We start from the raw sequence: 26590 nt of genomic DNA on the forward strand, positions 1-26590 counted from the left end.
GAACAGAAAGAGAACTGCCCCTCCCTTGTGAATGGATGCGTCCGGCCGTCTTCCGGGACGCCGCGGTGTGTACCAGGTACTGTGTGCGCGGCGCTGCCTACTGGTGTGTATGTCATGTGTTATACTGGCCGGTGGAGGGCGTTACTGAGCAGTGTCTGCTGTGGTCCCCTTTATAATGGCGCGGGCTGTGCGCTCATATCGTGGAGCAGCTGCCGGAGCCAGATTTGAATGCACTGCGCGTGCTCACAGCTCTGTTCACTTGTACCAGGATGGGGCATTAAAGGGTTTGTCTAGTTTTTTGGTACATGTGAAGAGATCTGTGCTCCCCTGTACTGTCTTCATTAGTCTTTGGGTCCAAGTCCTTCATCTTTCACAAGGATGGGATCAGGCAGGCTGCTGCTGCCGCCAGTGGCTGGTCTCAGTGGTGAGGTGACTTCCCCCCCCCCCATCACTGCTGATTCATGTGCAACTTGTGGTCACGTGACAGCTGAGGCCTGTCACTGGCTGCAGAAGTCTAGTACAGCCAGTCTGGGAGCCACAGAGTCAGAGCAACGGGAAGCAGGCAGATAAAGATCTCTTCACAAGTACCACTTGGGAATAAAAAAAATGGACAACCGCTTTAAAGGAATGTGTCACCTCTTTTTACCCTAGAGAGCTGCGGACATGCACGGCTAGATCGCCGCTAGCATGTCCGTGATATACCTGTCCTATATCTGAGTGGTTTTATTGAGTGTAAAAAATGATTTTAGAGATATGTAAATGAGCCTGGTAAGGAGCCCAAGGGGCTGCACTAACCGTTCTGGAGCCCATCCACACCCCCTGTGAAGGAGCCCAGCACCGCCTGTATCCACGAATCTCCTCCTTGCTCACAAAGTCAGATCGCCGTAATCTCGCAGTGCGTTCTGAATGGAGAGCATTCCGTTCAGGATGCATCAGTTCAGTCCCTCTTACGTTTTTTGGCCGGAGAAAATACCACAGCATGCTGCAGTTTTCTCTCTTGCCAAAAATCCTGAACACTTGCCAGCATTAAAATTTCTGCGGATTGGCGGATCTGTTCTTCCGGTCCGCGCATGCACAGACCTTTAAATCAGTGAAAAAAAAAAAATACCGGATCCGTTTTTCCGGATGACAACCGGAAAGACGAATCCGGTATTGCAATGCATTTGTCAGACGGATCCGGATTGCCGGATCCGTCAGGCAGTTCCGCGACGGAACTGCCTGCCGGAATCCTCTGCCGCAAGTGTGAAAGTAGCCTAAGGCTAGGTCTACACAACGACATTTGTCGCGCGACAGATAGAGCACAACTAGACTGCAACATTTGTAGCGCAACACTTTGTTGCACCAATGTCGCGCAACAATTTTTATAATGGCAGTCTATGGTGACGCACTGCAACATGCTGCGACTGCGACGCAACAGTCGCAGAAAAATCCATCTTGAATGGATTTTCTTCGACTGTTGCGTCGCAGCATGTTGCACCAATGTCGCGCAACAAATGTCGTCGTGTAGACTTAGCCTAACTCCACACAATGATTAACACGCGGATTTGCTGCATGAAATGTCCGCAGCGCGTGGATGAGACTTGTTAACATACTGTACTTTGTTGCGGATCCGACAGCTAGAATTCCTGGACAAATACACTGTATAGTGGAGGGAGTGAAGCCTGTCCACCTGTATGAGGACGGGCGCATGCACTGGTATGACGTCACATCTAATAGGTTGTATGTCCTATTGGTCTCTGTAGGGACAGGAAGCGAGAGAGATTAAAAGGCCCCCTCCCCTCCCACTCTCCAGTGTTCTTCCTGTCCCTACAGGAATAGGAGCAGAGAGAAGTCGTTCCCTGCTCTGGGAATGAGAAAGTTTTAGGGGCCGAATCTGGTAGGGGGTTCTGCCTCTCCTCTTCAGATTCTGGAGGCCTAACGCTAGCACCTCTCGGGGTAGAGGTCCCCTAGCTGACCCCGATACCTTTTTTCCCCTGTACCTCTAATGGCCGCGGTATCTTGGGAAGCCGAGGCCGCTTCTTCCGGTGGGAGCTCTGGGATCGGCTGCGGCTCCTGCGCTCCTCCGGCTCGGCGTGCAGATCATGTGACCGGAAGTCGAGGTCACATTGAAGGAAGAAGATGGCAGCGCCCAGGTAACGCTAAACTCGGTGCGGCGGTGGCATGCAGAGGGGGTTGACTCTTCGTTTGAATGAGTCCCCCCAGGAAGTGAGGAGGCGGAGCAGCGCGGCAACAGGATGGACCAGGTAGGACATAAATTGAGAGGTAAATTTTGTCTAGATGAGGCATGGAGGTCCAGATGTCAGCTATGCAGGAGTCCTAGGGTTGGACGATATCAAAAATATTCCCACGATAACGATATTAAGAAATTTATCGCGATAACGATATATATCGCGATAAATGCCCATTTAGAAGAAAAAAACACTTGGGGCCACAAGGAAACATTATACTGTATGGGGGCAGCCACAAGGAGACGTTACACTGTATCGGGGGCAACAAGAAGACGTTACACTGTATGGGGGGCAACAAGAAGACGTTACACTGTATGGGGGGGGGGGGGGGACACAGGGACGTTACACTGTATGGGGGCAGCCGGGCAGCCACAAGGAGACGTTATACTGTATGGGGGCAGCCACAAGGAGACGTTATACTGTATGGGGGCAGCCGGGCAGCCACAAGGAGACGTTGCACTGTATGGGGGCAGCCACAAGGAGACGTTACACTGTATGGGGGCAACCGGGCAGCCACAAGGAGACGTTACACTGTATGGGGGCAGCCACAAGGAGACGTTACACTGTATGGGGGCAGCCACAAGGAGACGTTACACTGTATGGGGGCAGCCACAAGGAGACGTTACACTGTATGGGGGCAGCCACAAGGAGACGTTACACTGTATGGGGGCAGCCACAAGGAGACGTTACACTGTATCGGGGCAGCCACAAGGAGACGTTACACTGTATGGGGGCAGCCACAAGGAGACGTTATACTGTATGGGGGCAGCCACAAGGAGACGTTACACTGTATGGGGGCAGCCACAAGGAGACGTTACACTGTATGGGGGCAGACGGGCAGTTCCTCAGCCTCTGATCAGCCCCCCCAGCCTCTCCCTCTTATCAGCCCCCTCTGGTAACCCCCCCCCCCCAGTATTAATCATTGGTGGCAGTGGCCACAGGGTCCCCCTCCCCATCATTGGTGTCAGTGCCCCTTCCCCCCAGTATTAATCATTGCTGGCAGTCGCCACCGGGTCTCCCCCCCCCCCCCATCATTGGTGGCAGTGGGCAGTGCGCCCCCCCCCCCAGTATTAATCATTGGTGGCAGTGGCCACAGGGTCCCCCTCCCATCATTGGTGGCAGTGGGCCCCCCCCTCCCCAGTATTAATCATTGGAGGCCACAGGGTCACCCCCCCCATCATTGGTGGCAGTGGGCCCCCCCTCGTTCCCCAGTATTAATCATTGGAAGCCACAGGGTCTTCCCCCCCGATCATCGGTGGCAGTCGGCCCCCCCTCCTCCCTCCCCAGTATTAATCATTGGAGGCCACAGGGTCGTCCCCCCATCATTGGTGGCAGTGGTGATTTTTTGTATGAGGCGTGTCCCTTGCTGTAGCGCTGGCCAATCGCAGCGCACAGCTCATAGCCTGGGCGCCACTCTGCCCACTGATATAGTTAGTTTTTAGTTTGTACACTAGTGAAAGGTCCTCTTTAAATCTCTGGGAGAACCAAAAAAGAAAGCCAGAAGATGTGCTTTATGTTCAAAGAAAATGCCAGAGTCATACAAAAAAGCTTTATGTAGTGACTGTCTGGCGAAGATTCTCAGAGAGGAGCAATCGTCTCTCCTGTCGGACGTAAGAGTGATTGTGAAAGAGGAGATCCAGGCGGCCAGTTCCAGTATGGTTCAGAAACCATGCGCTGGTTCCCCTCCCTCAAAAAGACCCAGAGTACTAAGGGAGTCAGAGTCTGAAGAAGAGGGATTATATCTTTCAGAAGAGATGGATGAAGATCAGGGTTCGTCTTATATGGCGGATGATCAGAAGAGATATCTTTTTTTCACAGGAAGATTTAGATCCCCTGCTGTCGGCTGTAAGGCAGACAATGGATATTGAGGAGGAAGAGCAGACTCGCTCAGTACAGGACGAAATGTTCAGCGGGTTAAAAGCAAAGAAAAAGAAGTTATTCTCGGTAAACAAAAACTTAAAGGACTTAGTGATCAACGAGTGGGCTGATGCTGATAAGAAGTTATATATACCTCGTTAATTTAAAAACAGGTTACTATTCAACCCTGAGGATACAAAGCTGTGGGATGTGGTCCCTAAGGTGGATATCCAGGTAGAAAAGGTGGTTAGGAGAACCACACTACCATTTGAAGATTCGGCCCAATTAAAGGACCCAATGGATAGGAAGATTGACCGATTACTCAAAAGAGCGTGGGAGGTATCAGCCAACACTATCAATACTAACATTGCTGCTACCTCTGTAGCCAGGTCTATGTGTTTATGGGTGAATCAGCTGGAGGAGCATCTTAAGCAAGACACCTCTAGGGAAGAGATCCTGGGGTCGCTACCTCTATTTAAAATGGCCACATCTTTTATGGCAGACGCCTCTACGGAGTCCATAAGATTTGCAGCAAAAGCAGATTCCTTAACGAATACAGCTAGGAGAGCGTTGTGGCTAAAATCCTGGTCAGGGGATATAGCCTCTAAAAATAAGCTTTGCGCTATACCCCTTAAAGGTTCTCACCTTTTTGGGCCGGTACTAGATGAAATTCTGGAAAAGACAGCGGACAAAAAGAAAGGGTTCCCAGAGGAGAAAAGCAAAAAACCTTTGCCCTTTCGTAAGCCGGCCAGCAGTTTCCAAAACACTCCCAGGAGTAAAGGGAAGACGGGGAGGTGGAGCTACCCGAAAGGAGGAAGAGGCAGAGGGTTTCTCTTTAATCCCAATACCAAGACAGAGAGACAATGACGCCAGGCCAGAAGGGGGCAGACTCCAGTTATTTTGGGAAAATTGGATCCAAATAACCAGGAATCAATATATTCTGGAATCCATCCATTCAGAATAGAGTTTCGCCTTCCTCCTCCACGACTGTTTCAGACTACAGTTTTCCAGTCGGCTTCACTTCAAGATCAGCTTCACGCGGACATCCAAAAGCTATTGAAATTGGGTGCAATAGTGCAGGTCCCTCCTTCAGAGGAAATCAAGGGTCACTATTCAAAACTGTTCCTCATAACAAAACCAGATGGATCCAAAAGGACCATCATTAACCTAAAATTTTTAAACAGATGGATAACTCATTACCATTTCAAGATGGAGTCAGTAAAATCTACGATCCCACTGATAGGTCCAGGGGCATTTCTGTGCACCCTGGATCTAAAGGATGCCTATTACCACATCCCCATTCACCATCAGTTTCAGCAGTACTTGAGATTTGCGATCAAGAAAAAAGGGAAAATATTGCATTATCAATTTCAGTGCCTTCCGTTTGGAATATCGTCGGCCCCGCGTATCTTCACAAAGGTAGTGGCAGAGATAGTAGCCTATCTAAGACAGAGGCAGGTAACTATAATCCCATACCTAGACGACTTTCTACTGCTGGCAGAGTCAGAAGAGGAGTTAGAGCTTCACAAAGGAAGGACTCAATCTTTGCTCTCAAATCTGGGATGGAAGATAAATCTGGAGAAGTCGGATTTGCAGCCGGCAACACAAAAGAAGTTCCTGGGAACTCTCTTAGATTCGGTAGCTCAGCATTCTTTCCTTCCACAGGACAAGCAGATCAACATAAGGGAAAGAATAAACTCCTTCAGATTAAAGAAAAAGCGGACACTACGAGAGGCCATGCAGATCCTAGGCCTAATGACCTCATGCATCACATTCCTTGGGCCCAGTTCCATTCAAGAACTCTTCAGGCGGAAGTCCTCTCTTGTTGGGACAAAGACCACCGATCGTTAAACTCCAGGATAGTTCTCTCGGACAGAGCAGTAGACTCCCTCTCCTGGTGGTTGGTAACAGAGAACCTGTCAAGGGGGGTTTCCTGGAACATGATACCACTCAAGACAATAACCACGGACGCAAGCAGCCGGGGTAGGGGTGCTCACTTAGAAGATCAGTTTTTTCAGGGCAGTTGGTCCAGTACAGACGCCCTAAGTTCCTCAAACTACAAGGAACTAAGAGCGGTTTGGAAGTCCCTGAAAGCCGCAGAACATCTCCTCACAGGCCATCATGTCAGAGTCTTGTCGGACAATATGACGACTGTCTGTTACATAAAGAGACCGGTAAGGGACAAAAAACCCTCAACTTCAGTGCTTAGCGAATCTCATCTTCAAGTGGGCAGAAAAGAAGGTCTTGTCCATTACAGCCACGCACCTAAAGGGGTCTCTCAACTCCACAGCGGACTTCCTCAGTCGACACAGTGTCGAACCAGGGGAGTGGAAATTAAACAAGGAAGTATTCCAGATGATTTGTCAGGAATGGGGAAAACCTCAAGTGGATTTATTTGCGTCCAGCAGAAATACTCAACTGGACTATTTCTTCTCGCTAGACCCAAGAGGGAGACCATTGGTGGTAGATGCTCTTTCCCAGAAGTGGGACATGAGCCTAGCTTACGCTTTTCCTCCATTTCCCCTCATACCATTAATCCTGAAGAAGTTGAGAGTGAGTTCAACCACGCTGATTTTGGTGGCACCAGCTTGGCCCAAGAGAGCCTGGTTTTCAGTTCTAAAGATCATGTCCATCAGAGAACCGATGACCCTTCCAAAAAGACAGGATCTCCTGTCACAAGGACCACTTTGTCATCCCAATCTGGACAAACTGAATCTTACAGCCTGGATCCTGAAAGGCAGACCTTAAGAAACAAGGGGCTTTCAGATAAGGTAATCTCAACTCTACAAGGCTGCCGCAAACCCGTCACGAGAGCCATATATAATAAAATATGGAAGAAATTTTCATCCTAGTTATCGCAAAATCAGGCAGACACCAGATCTCCTTCGGTGGGTTGCATATTAGAATTTCTTCACAAGGGATTTGATGCAGGACTAAAGCCCAGTACGCTTAAAGTACAGATCTCGGCACTCAGCTGTTGTCTAGATACACCCCTTGCAGAACATAGATGGATTAGGAGTTTCCTAAGGGCAGCTTCTAGGTTGAGACCCACTTTGAGAAAGTCTATTCCCCCATGGGATCTAAATGTAGTCTTAGAGGGTTAATGTGACCCCCCTTTTGAGCCTATCGACCTTATATCTGAAAAACATCTCTCTCTCAAGGCGGTATTTCTCCTGGCCATAACCACAGCCCGCAGGATAGGAGAATTTCAGGCATTATCTATTAAAGAACCATGCTTAAGAATTCTGGATGATCGCCTAATCCTGAAGCTAGATCCAGCCTTTTTACCTAAGGTGGTCTCAACCTTTCATAGAGAACAAGTGCTAACACTTCCTTCATTTTGTTCCTCTCCCAAAAATATACAGGAGAAGAGATTCCAGTGTCTGGATGTTAGAAGAACGATTCTAGCCTATCTTGACAGAACAAGTACTTGGAGAAGATCAAGTAATTTATTCATCCAATTTGGTGGGAAGAATAGAGGCCTGAAAGCTTCAAAACAGACGTTGGCACGGTGGATTAAAGACACTATTAAAGAAACATACAGACTTCAGGAGAAGACCTGTCCTTTAAACTTGAAGGCGCATTCTACTAACTAGAGCCATGGCAACTTCCTGGGCAGAGAAGGCAGATGCTACAATTGACCAGATTTGCAGGGCTGCAACCTGGTCTAACTTCCTAACCTTTGCCAGACATTACAGATTAGATGTGTTGGCCAGCCAGGACTTGGCTTTCGGGCGGAAAGTCCTGCAGGCAGTAGTCCCCCCCCTAGGAGATTAAGTTGTTAGTTCTCCATGGGTGGTGTCATGGAGGGACGTCCTGGAAATACTGGTTTAGTTTACCGGTAAATCCTTTTCCAGGAGTCCGACATGACAGCACCCCATATTACCCTCCCTGGTATATTGGTTCCAACCTTGATGGCAGTGTGAATATAACATTGTTATTAATAAAAGGTGTTGGATCCTATCCGGTGTAGTAATTTGGAAAAACACTGGAGAGTGGGAGGGGAGGGGGCCTTTTAATCTCTCTCGCTTCCTGTCCCTACAGAGACCAATAAGACAACCTCCATGGGTGCTGTCATGTCGGACTCCTGGAAAAGGATTTATCGGTAAACTAAACCAGTATTTTAGATGTTTATTTTGCCGTTCTGCGGCCACACCTGCGACCCGTCCCCATTATAGTTAATGCGCCCAGGCCGGACTTACTGCAGCGCACGTATGCAAGTGTTAGTACAGATCCGACAAACCTAACGCTAATGTAAAAGTACCCTTAGGCGTATTTCTGGCACAGATTGCGGTGCAAAGGTTATTTGCGCCATAATCAAACATTTTCCTGCCCACAAAAAGTGGGCGTGGCATGGGCGGGGAAGGGCCAGTAGGCGAGTCTCATTCATCATTTTCTACGCCTGTTTCAGGCATTGAAAATGGTCTAAATGTGACACAGCTTGGAAGCTGGCTGTCATTTAGGCCTCATGCACGCAAACCGCTGTTCTGGTCCGCATTCGAGCCGCAGTTTTTGTGCTGTCCGCATCCGTGTGCTGTCCGCATCCGTTGCTCCGTTCCATGGCCCCGCAAAAAAATATAACCTGTCCTATTCTTGTCCATTTTGTAGACAAGAATAGGCATTTCTACAATGGGCCGCCTGTTCTGTTCCGCAAATTGCGGACGGCTATCGTGGTTTGCGGATCTACAAAAAACGGAACGGTCGATTGCATGAGGCCTTAGACTGGTGCTGCATACGTTGACGTTATAACGATGCCGGCACCTCTTCATAATTTCGGCGGATCCACCAGCAGCTATACGGGATATTAAGACTGGAGTCTAAAATGCCAGTCTTCGTAAATGACCCCCTAAATGTATACTGTGGAGACGTATCGTAAACAATGGATACGTCCTCCCATAAATAACTGAAAAACTAGAATGTATCAGCACACGGATAATAACAGGGTTCCGGAAACGCTGCTGGATATTATGGCCGCAACAGTCGGACTGCCCGTTTAGTGATTTTAGCGGACCCATCAACTTCAGTGGGTATGTTTGGGCCACATCACGGACCAAAGTAGCTCATGTCTCCATGATTTTTGTGAAAAAATACTGATGTTTATACAAACATATTAATATGAATGGGTACATGTACTGTCCGCAGAAAATGCAGACAGCACACGTCAGTGAAAAACGGAAATGTGAACAAGGCCTAAAAGTCCTCCTAGTAAACCGCACCCAAGCTTTCAACTTTTGGGTGAGCACTGCACAAAAAGTTAAATTTTTGTTCAGTCTCCAACTTTTTGCATTGTTTTTGCACAGTTTGCTACTTTTTAAAGCCCAAAACTGCCACAAACGGTTGATAGACTCTCCCTCTGTGTTTTTACGTTTACCACGTTTTTATTTGCTTAAGTTAGAATTTAAAGTGGTGATTTGTTTCACCTCATATATCAAAAGTGTAGTGTACACAATAACCAAGTAAAGCTCAGTATAATATTAAGAGAACAGTAACAGAAGTAGGAAACACATCCAAAGTAGACCCTCCAGAAAAGATCTTACACTACAGTATGCTAAAGGGATTCTGTCACCAGCTAGCTGACATTAACAATGTGCTAATGTCAGCTGAACCTAACTAGCCTATTCCTACTTTTATCTATGCCCCCGTTACTCCAGATATATAACTTTTTTAATATGCTAATTGGCCTCTAGTCTAGGTGCAGGGGGGAGGGGCGTTGCTCCTAGAGGCTCTGTTCTCCCACCTCTGGCCACACCCTGCTACACTAGATTGACAGGGCCAGGCAGCGTTGGTCTCCTACTGCCGGCCCTGTCTGCCATGTAAATGTCGCGCCTGCGCTAGGGTTGGACGATATCAAAAATATTTAGACGATAACGATATTAAAAAATTTATCGCAATAACGATATATATCGCGATAAATACCCGTTTAAAAGAAAAAACACAAGGAGACGTTATACTGTATGGGGGGCCACAAGGAGACGTTATACTGTATGGGGGGCCACAAGGAGACGTTATACTGTATGGGGCAGCCACAAGGAGACATTATACTGTATGGGGGCAGCCACAAGGAGACAATATACTGTATGGGGGCAGCCACAAGGAGACGTTATACTGTATGGGGGCAGCCACAAGGAGACATTATACTGTATGGGGGCAGCCACAAGGAGACGTTATACTGTATGGGGGCAGCCACAAGGAGACGTTATACTGTATGGGGGCAGCCACAAGGAGACATTATACTGTATGGGGGCAGTCACAAGGAGACGTTATACTGTATGGGGGCAGTCACAAGGAGACGTTATACTGTATGGGGGCAGCCACAAGGAGACGTTATACCGTATGGGGGCAGCCACAAGGAGACGTTATACCGTATGGGGGCAGCCACAAGGAGACGTTATACCGTATGGGGGCAGCCACAAGGAGACGTTATACCGTATGGGGGCAGCCACAAGGAGACGTTATACCGTATGGGGGCCACAAGGAGACGTTATACTGTATGGGGGCAGCCACAAGGAGATGTTATACTGTATGGGGGGGCCACAAGGAGACACTATACTGTATGGGGGGGCCACAAGGAGACATTATACTGTATGAGGGCCACAAGGAGACATTATACTGTATGAGGGCCACAAGGAGACATTATACTGTATGAGGGCCACAAGGAGACATTATACTGTATGGGGGCCATAAGGAGATATACTGTATGGGGGGCCACAAGGAGAGGTTATACTGTATGGGGGGCCACAAGGAGACGTTACACTGTAGAGGGCGGCAGCCACAATGAGATGTTATAATAATGTCTTGTGGCCACAGGCCACCATACATATCTGCCTCGCTTGTGTGCTCCGATTCTGACATCAGATGTCGGTGGGCGGAGATTTGAATATGGGAGCAAGGAGGAGGGAGAGCCGGGACGGCCGCTGCGGGAAGTAATAAGTTTGTCATTTTGCCATCAGAGCACACGAGCGAGGCAGCCGCAGGAAAAGTCTCTCCAGAGACACCCAGTACTCACACAGAGTTCGCCACATAGAAACGGCACGGGTGACGTCAGATGGTGGGTGGAGTCTGGAGACTTGAATAAGGGAGGCGGAGCAAGAAGGAGCCAGGAGCGAGAGGAAGTAATGTTTGTACTCAGCGCTATGCAAGGTGCAGGGGCGGGCGGACCCAGATTTAGAAGCGGTCAGCGCACATGACCGCTTTGATGACGTCACAAAATACAGCGGTAATGTGGAGGCCGGCCCCAGTTGCCTCAGGATCGCAATACGGTTGAATTCATAAGTCATAAAGGGAGCGTCATATCATTACTTAGCTAACTGGCGGTCATGAGGAGGTCTCAGGTAGCCCCTTGGGCATCGGCCTGCTGGGAAGTTTCCCTGTAGGGTCTATGGCCATTCTGCCCCTGCTGAATGCGGGCACATATGAAGATGGGACCAACTTGGATGCCTTCAGCTGCCAAGTGCACATGTATCTGGTCAGCCAGTTTCATAGGTACAAATCTGCTGACAGATGCCCTTTAACCCCCTTTGGTGACAAAAGAAAAAAATTATTTTGTTTAAATGTTTTCAGTATTAAAATGCAAGAAAAACTATACAAGTGTGGCATTGCCATAATCGTACTGACCTGGAGAATGAAAGTAACAAGTCAGATTTAGTGCATAGGGAACGTAAAAACAAAACCCATAAAACTGTTGCAGAATTGTGTTTTTTTGCGGGCTGAAAAGGTTAAAGCCCTATGATGACTAATGACCCTATACAGGGGTAATCCTACGTTCCATAATACAGTATGTGGTGTTGGCCTAATTTAAGAGTTCAGAAATAGGGGGCAGTTCTCTTCCAGTGTTTCACTATGAAGATCTTAGCAGATACTCACACATGAGAAGCTACAGTATTGTACTATCCGAGCGTGGTAGGTCCGCATGGCCGATATGGACCAAATAATAGGCATCCTCAAAACCTCAGGGAGCATAAACAAGACCTGGTTCCAGTAAGATTTGATGAGAGTACAATCCCAGAATATATGTGCCTCTTGTACAAAGGCATCTCCAACAAAGATCGGATGCTGTGGGGTAAATAATGGCCTCTGCCCGGAGCATACAACTTAGTGTATTCCTATGGATTGATTGCACGTGTTCCCCAGCTACAAAATGACAAACTGTTATGTGTCTGGGCTGGGTCAGAACTGGAACGGTTTTCTACCAAGTTTGCGTTATAATTCACTTTGACCATTTTCAGAATGACTACAAAAAGAAAACACATACCAACCCTGGATGATGAAGAGGTTGATGAGAAGAAAGTATCTGGAATTCGGAGGGAAAACGCCTCAGTCTCTAGCAAATATTTCCAGAGCCAGAAAACGCGTCTCTTATCTGACTTTTACAATAAGCCCTGCATTGACCTGGCGAAGTCTTTCTTGGGACAGGTAATACTGCATTTAGTCCCCCGTAATACATTATTCCTCTGATAATAAAGGTCCCGATGCATGCTGAAGCTCCACTACTTTGCTGCAGCGCAGGAGAACCTGACACAACTCCACCTGTAGCAGATAACCAATATGTTACAGGCATACTCCCAACATCATGCCCTATTGGCATCAAGGCTTCTATACTGTAAGGGTGCATGTGGGATGGCCGTGTCCATGTTGCGGGCACAGGGTGTATGCACACCGCTTGGGGTTCGTGCCTCGACAGTGCAAAAGGTCGAATACGTCTTATTTTTCACCGGATCTTGCTGATCCCGGACCCATTGAAGTCATGATGCAGGGTGCACATGGCCAGTTCCCATGTTTAGCGGATCAGCGGTTTGCGGTTCCGGAGGCAGGCACGGCCTAAGAACTATACATCTGTGGAAGAGTCTACCTCAGGACTTGGTCACAGCAGGAATAGTGGATGCTTTTAAAAAGGGCTTAGAGTTCTTAAAATTAGATAACACTAATGCTTATGAAAATGTGTAGAAATCTGAGTCTTACTCCCCTTTCCTAAAATTGACCTTCCTGGGTTGAACCTTATGGACTTATATAACTTTTTTCTACAGCGTTAACTAAGTAACTATGTATAAGTTCTGAAAAATAGTTCCATTTATCAAAATTGTATGTGTCCAAATAATTGACTCCGCCTCTCCCCCCCCCCCCCCAGAATAAAATGCCCCATCCAAATAATACGTTTGTACTCTGTTGGCTTTGGACACATGCCACAGTAGTCCTGCTGTTAAAGGGAACCTGTCACCTCAAAATTGCATATAAAACGGCCAGCATTACCTCATAGTAGCCCCCAGTCTGTTAATAATCATATGTTTGATCCGTTAGTCTGATGCTCCATAGGTTCAAAAAACGATGTTTTAAGCGCCATCAGCGCTATCTTGCCATTGAGCTTGAAGTCAAGGGGCAGCGGCTTCCTTGCTTCAAGTCAAGGTAAGCACCCCCCCTAACCGTCTCCTCTCTTGTTAGATTGACAGCCTGCAGTGCGGCCAGGATCGCATAAGTCTCGCGCATGCACAGTGCGCCGCTGGAACCCGGCTAACAGCGGCAGCCAGAGTCAGGAACGCACCTTACCAAGGAGCGCACCGCGCATGCGCGAGACTTATGCGATCCTGGCCGCACTGCAGGCTGTCAGTCTAACAAGAGAGGGGATGGTTAGGGGGCGTGCTTACCTTGACTTGAAGCAAGGAAGCCGCTGCCCCCTTGACTTCAAGCTGAATGGCAAGATAACGCTGGTGGCGCTTAAAACATTGTTTTTTTAACCTATAGAGCATCAGACTAAAGGATCAAACATATGATTATTAACAGACTGGGGGCTACTATGAGGTAATGCTGGCCGTTTTATATGCGTTTTTGAGGTGACAGGTTCCCTTTAAGTAGAGGAGCATACACACCTCTCTGCTATTCCAGTATAGCGGTTTACTTCCTGTACCTGTGCAATGCGCTGCGCAAGTGCACCATTGTTGTTATGACTGAACAGGATATGCATGCATAATTTTAGCTGCACTTACTCCTTAACTTTTACCTGCCATTTGTGGCACTCGGTTAGCTGTGTGTTGGTTACAGCTGAAAGTGTGAAGGGCTGACCACTCAAACTACCCATGATAAATTTATAGTAAGAATCAAGATAACTTTCAAGTAGTATTTGGCCAGTAGTAGGGTCACACAGGGTATCGAAATATTGATACTTTTTTGATACCCTCAAAGTGCAGTGCACGCCACGTTTTCATCAGCAGCCGCACAGTGCAGAAGGAGGCAGAGTGTCCCCCCCTCCTAACTGTGACACGGCTAGCCACTGCCACCAATGAAATAGCAGAGTGGCCTAATCGGGTTGTCAGGGAGCAAATGGGGAGAATAGGAGGGCATAGGAGAGGAAAATTTACTGCGGTCCTCGCAGTGCTGGAAGCTGATAAGTTAAAGGCCCTTTGATGATGTCATTGCCATGTGACCAATAACATCTACTTGCTACTGGTCACATGGTGATGACATCATCAAAGGTCCTTTTAAAAGGGTTCTGCAGCTTGTTTAAACTGATGATCTATCCTCTGGATAGATCATCAGCATCTGATCGGATCCAACGGAGCTTAGCCGTGCTCAGGCCAGTTGATACTAGTCATGACATCACTGGGCCTGCGGTAAACAGCGAGAAGGCCGCGGCGCTACTGCCAGTGCTGCTGCCTTCTCAAACAGCTGATCGGCGCGGGTCCCAGGTGTCGGACCCCCGCCAATCAGATGCTGATGATCTATCCAGAGGATAGTTTAAACAAACTGCAGAACCCCTTTAACTTATCAGCATGCAGGTAGCTTTTGCTGCAGGAGGTTTCCCTCAGTTTTTACAGGTATGTGCTCTAGGGCTCATGCACTTGACTATATGTATTTTGCGGTCCGCAAAACACAGATCCGCAAAAAATACGGATGACATCCGTGTGCATTCCGTATTTTGCGGAACTGAACAGCTGGCCCCTAATAGAACAGTCCTCTCCTTGTCCGTAATGCAGATAACAATAGGACATGTTCTACCATTTGCGGAACGGACATACGGAAACTGAATGCACACAGAGTAACTTCCGTTTTTTTAATGAACCCATTGAAATGAATGGTTCTGCATATGGTCCTCAAAAAAAAAACTGAACCGGCACGGAAAGAAAATACGTTTGTGTGCATGAGTCCTTATACTGTGTGCATGTATTAATCTGAGGCACATGGTCTTATTACATTAGTACCTCCATGTACCTTAGATTAGTAGTACCTTATATAATTGACAACATGGGGTTAATGATGGTGTCACTTACTATTAATATGAGGCACATGGAGGTTTAAAATTAATAACACCATATGCCTTCCATTAATTCTTTAACGCATAATGCCGTACATGTACGGCATTATGCTCAGGGAATTGTATGGAGCTACCGGCTGTGTTGTGCCCGCTCCATACTCGGCGGGTGCCAGGGAAATGGCGATCACGTAGAAACCAGTCATTTAACCCCTAAGATGCCGCATTCAACAGCGACCACCGCATCTGTGAGGTAAGGCAGAGGGATGTGGCTACCTTTGCCTCTCAATCGAAGCTCCTGCAGTGAAATTGTGGGGCTCTAGTCGGTTACCATGACAGCCTGGGAGCTGCTGAAGCTTCCCAGGCCTGCCGTGGTAAGCTGTCTGCTAAGCTGTGCACGAGGCATGGCTCAGCAGGGAGCGTGTTAGAATCCCATTCACCATGATAGGTCTCTATTATGGTAAATGGGACAAGGGATCAAAAGATCCCAGGTTAATAACTAATAGTTATTAAGTAAAAAAAAAACACTAACAAAAAATCGCCTCCTTTCCCAATTTTACATATAAAAAATATAAACAATAAAAAAATAAACTTCAGGTATTGCCGTGTCCGAAAATGTCTGAACTATTAAAATATTAAAAAAATGTTCCTGGGTGGTGAACACCCTAATGGAAAGAACAATAAAAACACGCAATTTGTCATTTTTTTGGGTCACCTTGTCCCCCTAAAAACATTGAATAACTGGGATCACAAAGTTGTATGTACCCCAAAAATGGTATCAATAAAAACGACAGTTTGTCCCGCAAAAAACAAGCCCTCATATAGCTCTGTAGACTGAAAATAAAAAAGTTATGGCTGTCAGGAAATGATGATGGAAAGAAATTTTAAAAAAATTTTCAAGTTTTTTTAAAAATTTTTATATAAGTAATAAAAACTATACAAGTTTGGTATCACCGTAATCGTATTGAGTCGGCAACATGAGGTTAATGTGTAGGTATTTTATCAAAATTTTGCTATTGTGACAACACTAGCCAGTAGTAGTTTTTTAGAAGGGAAGCAGGTAGCCACACGGTCTGAAATCCTTTTCCGATCCATTCTGCCTCCTGACAGTTGAAAATGCTACAGAGCTGTGGGTGACCCGTATTTTCCGGCGTATAAGACTAAGTGTATAAGACGACCCCCAACTTTTCCAGTTAAAATATAGGATTTGGGCTATATTTGCCGTATAAGACTACCCCTCCAATGCTATTTTCTTTGGCATCAAGATCTGCAGGTAATTGTTGTGCAATTTTTGTCTTTTGTCTCAGTACCATATTATGCCTTTCCAAGAATCTAGTACCTAGGCCTTGGGTCTGTTGCTGTGATCTGGGTTAGATTTGGCCCACTGAAGTGCAAACAAACGTATTTTATTTTGTGTCACTACATAACAGTTTTGGTGATCCTCATTCACAATGTCTGCTACATGTTTTTCGAGTTCTAGCCAATGTGGGGTGCCTCTTCTTAATTAATGCACACTTACCCCTTGGCATACTGTTTAATGCTTTTTCATTTGCTTTCCAGTCCCGAACCATCTTTTCTGTTACTCCATATTGTCTTGCAGCAGCGCAGTTATTATGTTCCATGGCAAAGTTTACAACTTTAAGTTTGAAACTGGCTTCATATTTCTTTCTTCTTGCTGGTAGAGCCATGATGGGGTCTTGACTGTTAGCCATTTGTATACTGTACTGTATGTACTGGTGCTGTACTGTATGAACCGGTACTGATACTGGTGCTGTACTGTATGAACCGTTACAGATACTGTACTGCAGGGGTGGCCAACCTTACAGACACAAAGAGCCAGAAAAAAAAATCGTATGACTGCCAGGAGCCACAAGCTATCCGTTTACACAGATATGCGTGCACACGACAGTATTACTGCAATTGAGTTATCAAACATTTAAAAGTGCATTTAAACCACCTCTCCTACCTGTAATGTAGACAGCTTTAGTGAGACTTCTGGCAATCTTTGTTTTTCACAATGTGTTTCAAGATTTCTCAGATGACCGCCCCATGCTCAGACGACCGCCCCATGCTCAGACGACCGCCCCATGCTCAGACGACCGCCCCAACCTCCATTTTGAGATCATGTGTGGGGGGGTGATTTGACATAGGGGAGATGTGAGCATGGGGTGTCTGATTTTTGGTGTCTTATGTGAGCACTGGGGATCCCAATTTTGTGGGTCTGATGAGGATTTGGGGGTCTTATCTGAGCTCACACTACCCCCATGTCAGATAAGACCCCCATGATCAGTACTTTAATAAAATAAAACTGTGTAGGAGTGGGCTTATCCTACCTCTGCTCCCGCAGCTCTGAAGACTTTGGCACCCTCTCCACAGTGACCTGACATGCACAGCGTCAGGTAAGAGCACGGGCCTGCACGTATTAAGTGTGGGGGAGGGGGGTGCACTGCGCCACCAATGACAACCTTTAATACAAATACAGGAGGCGGATGCTGGCTGCAGAATCACATAGCCGACACCTGGCCTCTATGACGGCGCTGCGATCCCCGGCAGTTAACCCCTCAGGTGTGGCACCTAAGGGGTTAGCTGCCGCGGATCACAGCTACCTCTCATCGATGTCGGGTGCGGGCTATATGATTCTGCAGCCAGCACCCGCCTCCTGTATTTGAATAAATGAGTGGGTTACCTAACGGACAGCGGACATCAGTAAAAACATTCAAATGTGAATAAGGCGTAAGGCCCTGCACCTGTCACTGGCCTTTAATATATGTTCACCACTAGGTGGTATCATTTTATGGCTCATCTTTCAGTACATGATCCTGCACTGCACTCTTGAGTATGATACGCTGATCAATTGCTGTCCTCTTTTAGTCTTTGAGCAGAACGCTTTTCTTTTACCTTTGCAATGAGTCTGAAATGCATTGTTGTTCCCCGATGTCCTCTTCATGTAAGCACTTATGTTCTTTTTCTTGTGATTTTCTGTGGAAATCATCCTAGTCCCTTCATTGGTGGCAGTGGCCACAGCCCCTCCCCTCCTCTTCCCCTCTGCATTCTCATTGGTGGCAGTGGTAGCAGCACAGGGGGAGGGGGGACTGCTTTCTTCTTCCTTCTCCCCTGTGCTGCTAATATTTCGAAACCTGCGACATCCCTGGCCCGCTCCCCTCTGCGAGCCACATATGTAGAGGAGAGCGCGCTCCTCTGAGAGCCGCAAGTGAAGGTGCGAGGAGCCGCGGGTTTGCCACCCCTGCTGTACTGTATTCACCACCACATGTATCTGCTCCCCAGATAGACAGTTTTTTCACCACAGATAAGATGCACACCAAACTTCATCAGAGATCCGCCGTTCCAGCATTAGAATTGGCTGAAGTGCAGATGCTCCTGCTTCCCCCCGCCTTCTCTCAGAATGGCCACTCCAACCCAGTATACAACAACCAGCCAATCACGGCAATCGATGTACCGGTATTTAAAGTGCACACTGCATACAAAGCCTGCTTGGATTGGGTGGGTCGGCTCTCCCTGCCCAGCCCTCCCTGTCTTCAAGACAATCTGAGCAGTAGTACGCAGTGTGATACTGCCGGCATGAGAAAACCACTGAGGGCAGGGAGTGGCTGGTCGGGATGCAGTGCACGGTGGGTCAGCTAGAGGGCGCCTGTCCCTGAAGCTGGAGAAGGACAGCTTCTCCACTCCGGCTAGGAAGTAAGTTTCAGCACGCCGTATACCGGCATATAAGACGACCCCCGACTTTTGAGAAGATTTTCATGTGTTAAAAAGTAGTCTTATACGCAGGAAAATACAGTATTTTGAAAGTGGGTGAATGGACTGTGCATTTGCAATATAATGTATGCTTTTATATGTGACTTTAAAACACATGATGTTGGGACAACCCCTTGAAATGATAACACAAGTCTTCTTTGATATCAATAATTGGGGTGCGGGGTGCCAGGAGTAGCCATGTACCTTGTGGGACCTTTTAAATCCTATTTTAAAAAGTAATGTGTAGACTACCTAAGTGGCCAAAACAACAGTAAGTCATGTCTCATTGTGGTCTCCTCCAGTACTGCATGCTCTGTGCCCTTCTAGGTGATCACAATTCTACATTGATCCTCTTTAGTTTTTGTATTTTCATGTCTGTAAGCAGAATCTCGATTGTCTGTTTTGTCGGTCAGATTTTGGTTCGCAGGCTCCCAGATGGGACGGAACTTCGTGGGACAATTGTAGAAACAGAATCCTATTTAGGAGGGGAAGATGAAGCTTCACATTCAAGAGGAGGAAAGAGGACAGAACGAAATGTGGCAATGTTCATGGAACCTGGGACCATATACGTCTATCAAATTTATGGCATGTATTTCTGTATGAACGTTTCCAGTCAGGGTGAGTAAAGAACTTCTGCAGACAATATAATGTAGATGGACCCATAAGGTTGAGGGTTTCTACTCATCAAAATAACTATTCTAGAACACGCTATTTGTAAATTAGACAAGATCTATAAGGTTGAAAAGCAGTTTTACTGGACACGCATAACATCAAACGTACTATTAATAACTTGTAAAGGAGTTGTCCCATTATTAATGTAAAAAATGAAACTCAGACATCATGTACATGACACCCTCTTTCTTGTACCTTAAATGGATCCAGAGCTCTCACCATATATTGCTCTGCTAGATTTATTTCAACTGACAGCTCAAAGGGCTTGTCCTTTTTCAGGGGTTTGTCCTCTCTGCTGCAGCTGGTGGCACTTGATGGATGGATGTGTGTCCACCTCAGGAGGTGGACAGAGAGATTAGAAGAATAGCAAACAGCAGTTGGCACTATGCAGATACATTTTATTGAATAACTTAGTGGCTATATGAAATTTTTAATCACATCCAATTAAAAAACTATTCAGATATAGGTGCCAGTTTGAAAACTGTAGAATATTTTTCATGGAACATCCCCTTTAAAGAGGACCTTTCATCTGTTTTACTTATAGGAGCTAAATACCTGTACTTGCGCTGATGCTGCCACCCATTTTTTTTTATATATATATTTTTTTTAACATCGCTCCAGAAGTTTTCACGCTCAGTATGTTAATACCGAGCATCGGAACAGGGAGGAGGAGACATCAGGGTTTCTCAATGAGCGTCTCCTTCTCCCTGGCTGTGCCACGATTCAATCACATCGGAGAGCGTCACAGCCAGGGAGGAAAAACCTCTAGCGTCTCCTTCTCCCTGTACCGATGCTCAGTATTAGCATAATGAGCGTGAAAACTGCAGGGGGGCACAGCTGGGCGATGTGTAAAAAAAAAAATGGTGGTAACATCAGTGGGGGGCACTCTGCAAGTACAGGTATTTAGCTCCTATAAGTAAAACAGATGAAAGGTCCTCTTTAAGTTCAGACTTTTTTCTACATGTAGGCCCATTTCATAAATGCAACCAAAAAACAAAAGAATTTATGACTTGATGCTATATGTATTATACTATTAAAGGGACACTTATATTTTTTTTTTTAACCACACATAAACAATCTACTGTATTCTTCTGCCCTTTCATACAGGGCAACATGAATCCTAAAGTATGGTGAGTTTACACAGCCGGCGCATCATCTCAGTAATGCAGCCTTCATTTGGTTCTCCTTTTGGTCAGGTTATAAGCACGTTGACCTGCCTATTCACACGCCATCTGGCCATCTGCTGTGTGGACCACAACTCTGTGAGACGTTCTCAAGGACTTTCAAAGAAAAGAAGACTTTCGGTCCCCACAGCAGAAGCTGTGTGAATCAGTAGGTCAGTGTGCTGATCATCTGACTAAAGGGGGACTTAACATAGGCTGCATTACTGAGAGGATGTGCCAGTTGAGTAAACCCACCTTACTATAATATACATGGTGTTTGCTTTAACTTTTTTGTTTGGAGTTTTAGCATAGCAAACAGTTTCACATAACACAGCATCCAAAGGCAGCTCCTTTGTAGTGATTCACTTAGAGCAGCACACATTATATTAATCAGTGCAATGCTTTTCTGTGGACAGCTTTATCTAGGACTTTCAAGAGAACATCAGAGCATATTGTTATCCCAATTCTACCTACACCTACTATTATCATGATTACCTTTCAGATAACATCTTCCCCCTCAGAGCAGCAGTAAACTGACAGTGGGTTCCATATATACACTGCTCAAAAAAATAAAGGGAACACTTAAACAACACAATGTAACTCCAAGTCAATCACACTTCTGTAAAATCAAACTGTCCACTTAGGAAGCAACACTGAGTGACAATCAATTTCACATGCTGTTGTGCAAATGGGATAGACAACAGGTGGAAGTTATAGGCAATTAGCAAGACACCCCCAATAAAGAAGTGGTTCTGCAGGTGGTTACCACAGACCACTTCTCAGTTCCTATGCTTCCTGGCTGATGTTTTGGTCACTTTTGAATGCTGGCGGTGCTTTCACTCTAGTGGTAGCATGAGACGGAGTCTACAACCCACATAAGTGGCTCAGGTAGTGCAGCTTATCCAGGATGGCACATCAATGCGAGCTGTGGCAAGAAGGTTTGCTGTGTCTGTCAGCGTAGTGTCCAGAGCATGGAGGCGCTACCAGGAGCCAGGCCAGTACATCAGGAGATGCGGAGGAGGCCGTAGGAGGGAAACAACCCAGCAGCAGGACCGCTACCGCCGCCTTTGTGCAAGGAGGAACAGGAGGAGCACTGCCAGAGCCCTGCAAAATGACCTCCAGCAGACAACAAATGTGCATGTGTCTAATCAAACGGTCAGAAACAGACTCCATGAGGGTGATATGAGGGCCTGACGTCCACAGGTGGGGGTTGTGCTTACAGCCCAACACCGTGCAGGACGTTTGGCATTTGCCAGAGAACACCAAGATTGACAAATTCGCCACTGGCGCCCTGTGCTCTTCACAGATGAAAGCAGGTTCACACTGAGCACATGTGACAGACGTGACAGAGTCTGGAGACGCCGTGGAGAATGTTCTGCTGCCTGCAACATCCTCCAGCATGACCGGTTTGGCATTGGGTCAGTAATGGTGTGGGGTGGCATTTCTTTGGAGGGCCGCTCAGCCCTCTATGTGCTCGCCAGAGGTAGCCTGACTGCCATTAGGTACCGAGATGAGATCCTCAGACCCCTTGTGAGACCATATGCTGGTGCGGTTGGCCCTGGGTTCCTCCTAATGCAAGACAATGCTAGACCTCATGTGGCTGGAGTGTGTCAGCAGTTCCTGCAAGACGAAGGCATTGATGCTATGGACTGGCCCGCCCGTTCCCCAGACCTGAATCCAATTGAGCACATCTGGGACATCATGTCTCGCTCTATCCACCAACGTCACGTTGCACCACAGACTGTCCAGGAGTTGGCAGATGCTTTAGTCCAGGTCTGGGAGGAGATCCCTCAGGAGACCGTCCGCCACCTCATCAGGAGCATGCACAGGCGTTGTAGGGAGGTCATACAGGCACGTGGAGGCCACACACACTACTGAGCCTCATTTTGACTTGTTTTAAGGACATTACATCAAAGTTGGATCAGCCTGTAGTGTGTTTTTCCACTTTAATTTTGAGTGTGACTCCAAATCCAGACCTCCATGGGTTGAAAAATGTAATTTCCATTTTTTTTATTTTTGTGTGATTTTGTTGTCAGCACATTCTACTATGTAAAGAACAAAGTATTTCAGAAGAATATTTAACTCAGATCTAGGATGTGTTATTTTTGTGTTCCCTTTATTTTTTTGAGCAGTGTATATATATATTTATATGAGGTTGACTGTTTAAGAAGGACAATGTTGTGTATTTAAAGAGGTTTTCTGAGATTATCACATTTGATGACCTATCCTCAGGTTAGGTCATCAATATGAGATCAGTGGGGGTCCAACTCCCAGCACCCCCTCTGATCAGCTGTTTCACGAGACCACAAGCCATGTAACTGATGAACCAAGTGTCGCAGCCTCTTCATACATCTAATTGGCAGGGGTCCCGGGAGTTGCTTCCTCCCCAATCTCATATTGATGACCCATCCTGAGGATAGGTCATCAATATGATAATCTCAGAAAACCCTTTTAGTTTTCAATGGTGTAGTACTGCTGAAATGAACAAAGCAGCTAAAAAAAAAGCTTTCTGTGATTTCTGAGTTTAAAACAAATACCCCTTTGTGATGCAAGTGTCCCTTTAAAGGGGCAGTCCCTCTGCTGAGAATTTTTTAAGACCAGCTCAGATTTGTGTAAAACAATAAAATAAAGGATACTCACCTTACTATTCCCCTACTTCTTCCCTTAGGCCTCTTTCACACCAACGATATGGATTGTCAGGATCTGTTCAGGAAAAAACTCATGTTTTTGCACGCAAGTTCAGTCAGTCTTGTCTGCGATTGCGTTCAGTGTTTCAGTTTTTTCTGTGTGGATGCAATCAATTTTGGATGCATATTTCACACACGTGAAAACCCCCCAGAAAAATAGCAACCATCAGTGAAAAACACATTGCATCCGGATGCAATCAGCTTTTTACGCAAGCCCAATTCACTTCTGTGGAACCGGAGCTCCGTGAAAAATACAGAATATAGAACATGCTGATATTTTTCCTGAACGCAGAATTGGTGCGTGAAAAACGCTCATGTGCACAGATCTATTAAAATGAATGGGTCAGGATTCAGTCCAGATACTATGCATTTGCTTCATGCTTCGCACACAGAAAACTCACTTGTATGAAAGAGGCCTTACAGTGCTTCCTCCTGTACAGCTGGTGTCTCTTTTTCAGGTCCCTCTCAACATGCAGGTAAAGCCAGCTCAGCCATTGGCTGCAGCAGTGACCTGCCTCAGACAGTGATTGGTTCAGCAGGCATTTCCTGTGTGTCAAGGTGCGACCGGGAAGTGGAGATCCAGGAAGCATTGTAACAGGAGCACAGGTGAATGGTAAGGTAAGTATCCTTTATTTTATTGTTTTACACTAAATAAGGGCTCATGCACATGAACGTATTTTGTTTCTGTGTCCGTTCCATTTTTTTTGCGGACCATATGGGGAACCATTCATTTCAATGGGTCCGCAAAATAAACACAGAAGTTCCGTTTCCGTAAAAATAGAACTTGTCCTATTATTGTCCACATTACGGACAAGGAAAGGACTGTTCTGTTAGGGGCCAGCTGTTACGTTCCGCAAAACACGGAATGTCATCCATATTTTTTGCAGATCCATTTTTTTGCAGACCGCAAAATACATACGGTCGTGTGCATGAGCCCTAAAGGGGTATGCTGGACAGAGAATTCAATAAAAAAAAAAAAGTCCTCCCTCACTGCTGCTGTTCCGGATTCCACAGCTCTTCACTTTCTGTCCCGGCTTGACACGTCAGAAATGCCAGGAAAGTCCTGCTCAGCCAGATACTGCCCTTAGTGCTGACCTGCCATAGCCAGTGATTAGCAGGCCTTTTCTGACAAGCTGGGACAGGACATGAAGAGCAGCGTCAGAAAGGTGGGGGATCGGTGGAGGTAAGTAATGAATCTGTGTCTTTAACTCTTTGTGACACATTTTTTCAACAAACTATCTCTCTGGAACACACCTTTCACATCAGTATGCTGACAGCTGTCACTCGGAGCAGAGGCCACATCATAGCGAATATCCACCGTGGGCACCTGCAAGAACAGAATTTGGCGGAATACAACTTCATATTTACACTCCTCCAGATGAGAAAAGACCCACAAAACATACAGTATGTTTGTACTGCTCACCCCAGACCTTACCTAGTGCTGTCAGCAGGTTAGCACAATCAGAACTGCTACTAATGTTAAACAAAAGTCCTAGTGTCTGTCATTTTCATTAGTGTGCCTTTTAAATGTACTGTCATTATCCCTTAGGGGCAAAGCCACTATTTTAGTGCAGAATTGTATTGGAATTTACATATTACACTGAAATGTGAAGTGCCCAGCAAATCAGCACCAAAATCCATATACAGATACAAGTGGATTTTTGTAAATGAAAATGATGGTACATGTGATGACATCCTTACGGCTTCATAACCAATATATGCAATATCAGTTTGTTCTTTATGTAGACAGTTCTGTAGAAGTAAATCCTTCATTTATTTTTATTGCACTTTTTAAAGATCAGGGCATAAAGAAGTTTAACAAATACAGAATTCCCTGAAATCAGTTCACTGGTGCTGTAGTCCACGTGCTCTCCATGTCTATACCTCATATGACTCCAGTTATGTAATCACATTTTGTGAAGTTCAAGTAAAAGCCAAGTGGAATCATCTTAATGAAGATGTCATTTGTGCCAATTTCCTCTGCCCGCAGGAGATGGAGCTGCTGTCCTTCTGCGCTCCCTAGAGCCGATGGAAGGTCTTGATACAATGAGAAGGTTCAGAAATGCCAAAAGAAATGTGCAGAAGCCTCTAAAAGATAAAGAACTTTGTAACGGACCCTCAAAACTTTGCCAGGCATTTGCCATTGAAAAGAATTTTGACCGACGAGACCTTGCAAATGACCAGAGCACATGGCTGGAAGCTGGTCCAGAAATTCCAGAGGAGGACATTGTTTCTTGTGCACGAATAGGGATTAGTAATGCCGGAGAATGGACTCGTAAGCCTCTGCGTTTTTATATTAAAGATAATAAGTTTGTCAGCGTGCGAGACAAAACTGCAGAGACTTACGTGAATACATAACATGTATAGGAACATTCATTGGAAGGATTTCATGGCAACTCAAAAGCTGCTGTAATAACACTAGTGTCAGTACATTCTGCAAGCTAATGTTTGTAATACACAGAACAAAAGAACTGGTGCTTCACGAATAATCAATTTCATGTTGTATAGTTTCCAGGTATACATTAAAGGGGTTTACCTACAAAAATACTTATTCCCTGTCACCAGTAGTCTGACCACTGACTATCAGACACCTTTTCCCTTATCCTGTAGATGGGGGTAAGGCTTCTTTCACACTGGCGTTAGGCTTGTCGGGCAGGGGAACAGCCTGCCAGAGCCATACTAACGTTTGCACATGTGTGCTGCCCAAAGTTCCCCCTGGACCCATTCACTAAAATGCATGTTTGCCGTGCAGCGGCCGCAGCTCCAGCCTGTCCCCATTATAGTGAATGGGTCCAGGGGGAACTTTGGGCAGCACACATGTGCAAACGTTAGTATGGCTCTGGCAGGCTGTTCCCCTGCCCGACAAGCCTAACGCCAGTGTGAAAGAAGCCTAAGTGTTTTGTGGGGAAAAACCCCTTTTTACCTTATACACACAATCGATCCATAATACTGGTGGCTCCAGACAGAAGCACTGTTATGGAAGCTCTATAT

At 46.3% G+C, this 26590-nt stretch overlaps 1 protein-coding gene across 2 annotated transcripts; it reads left to right on the forward strand.

Moving 5' to 3' along the window:
- Nucleotides 1-26220, forward strand: MPG (N-methylpurine DNA glycosylase). 2 transcript variants are annotated; one of them, XM_040440875.1, is made up of 4 exons: nt 1-76; nt 12311-12497; nt 19491-19695; nt 25590-26220. In XM_040440875.1, exons 1-4 carry the CDS (start codon nt 36-38, stop codon nt 25955-25957), a joined length of 801 nt encoding a protein of 266 aa, XP_040296809.1. In that variant the 5' UTR covers nt 1-35; the 3' UTR covers nt 25958-26220. The 2 variants fall into 2 exon arrangements, with proteins under 2 accessions (XP_040296809.1, XP_040296808.1); XM_040440874.1 differs by lacking the exon at nt 1-76 and adding an exon at nt 110-218 and having other exon boundaries at nt 12307-12497.
- Nucleotides 26221-26590: the final 370 nt, after the last annotated feature.

The sequence above is a fragment of the Bufo bufo genome, chromosome 7 (assembly GCF_905171765.1).
Source record: "Bufo bufo chromosome 7, aBufBuf1.1, whole genome shotgun sequence".
Lineage (NCBI taxonomy): Eukaryota > Metazoa > Chordata > Amphibia > Anura > Bufonidae > Bufo > Bufo bufo.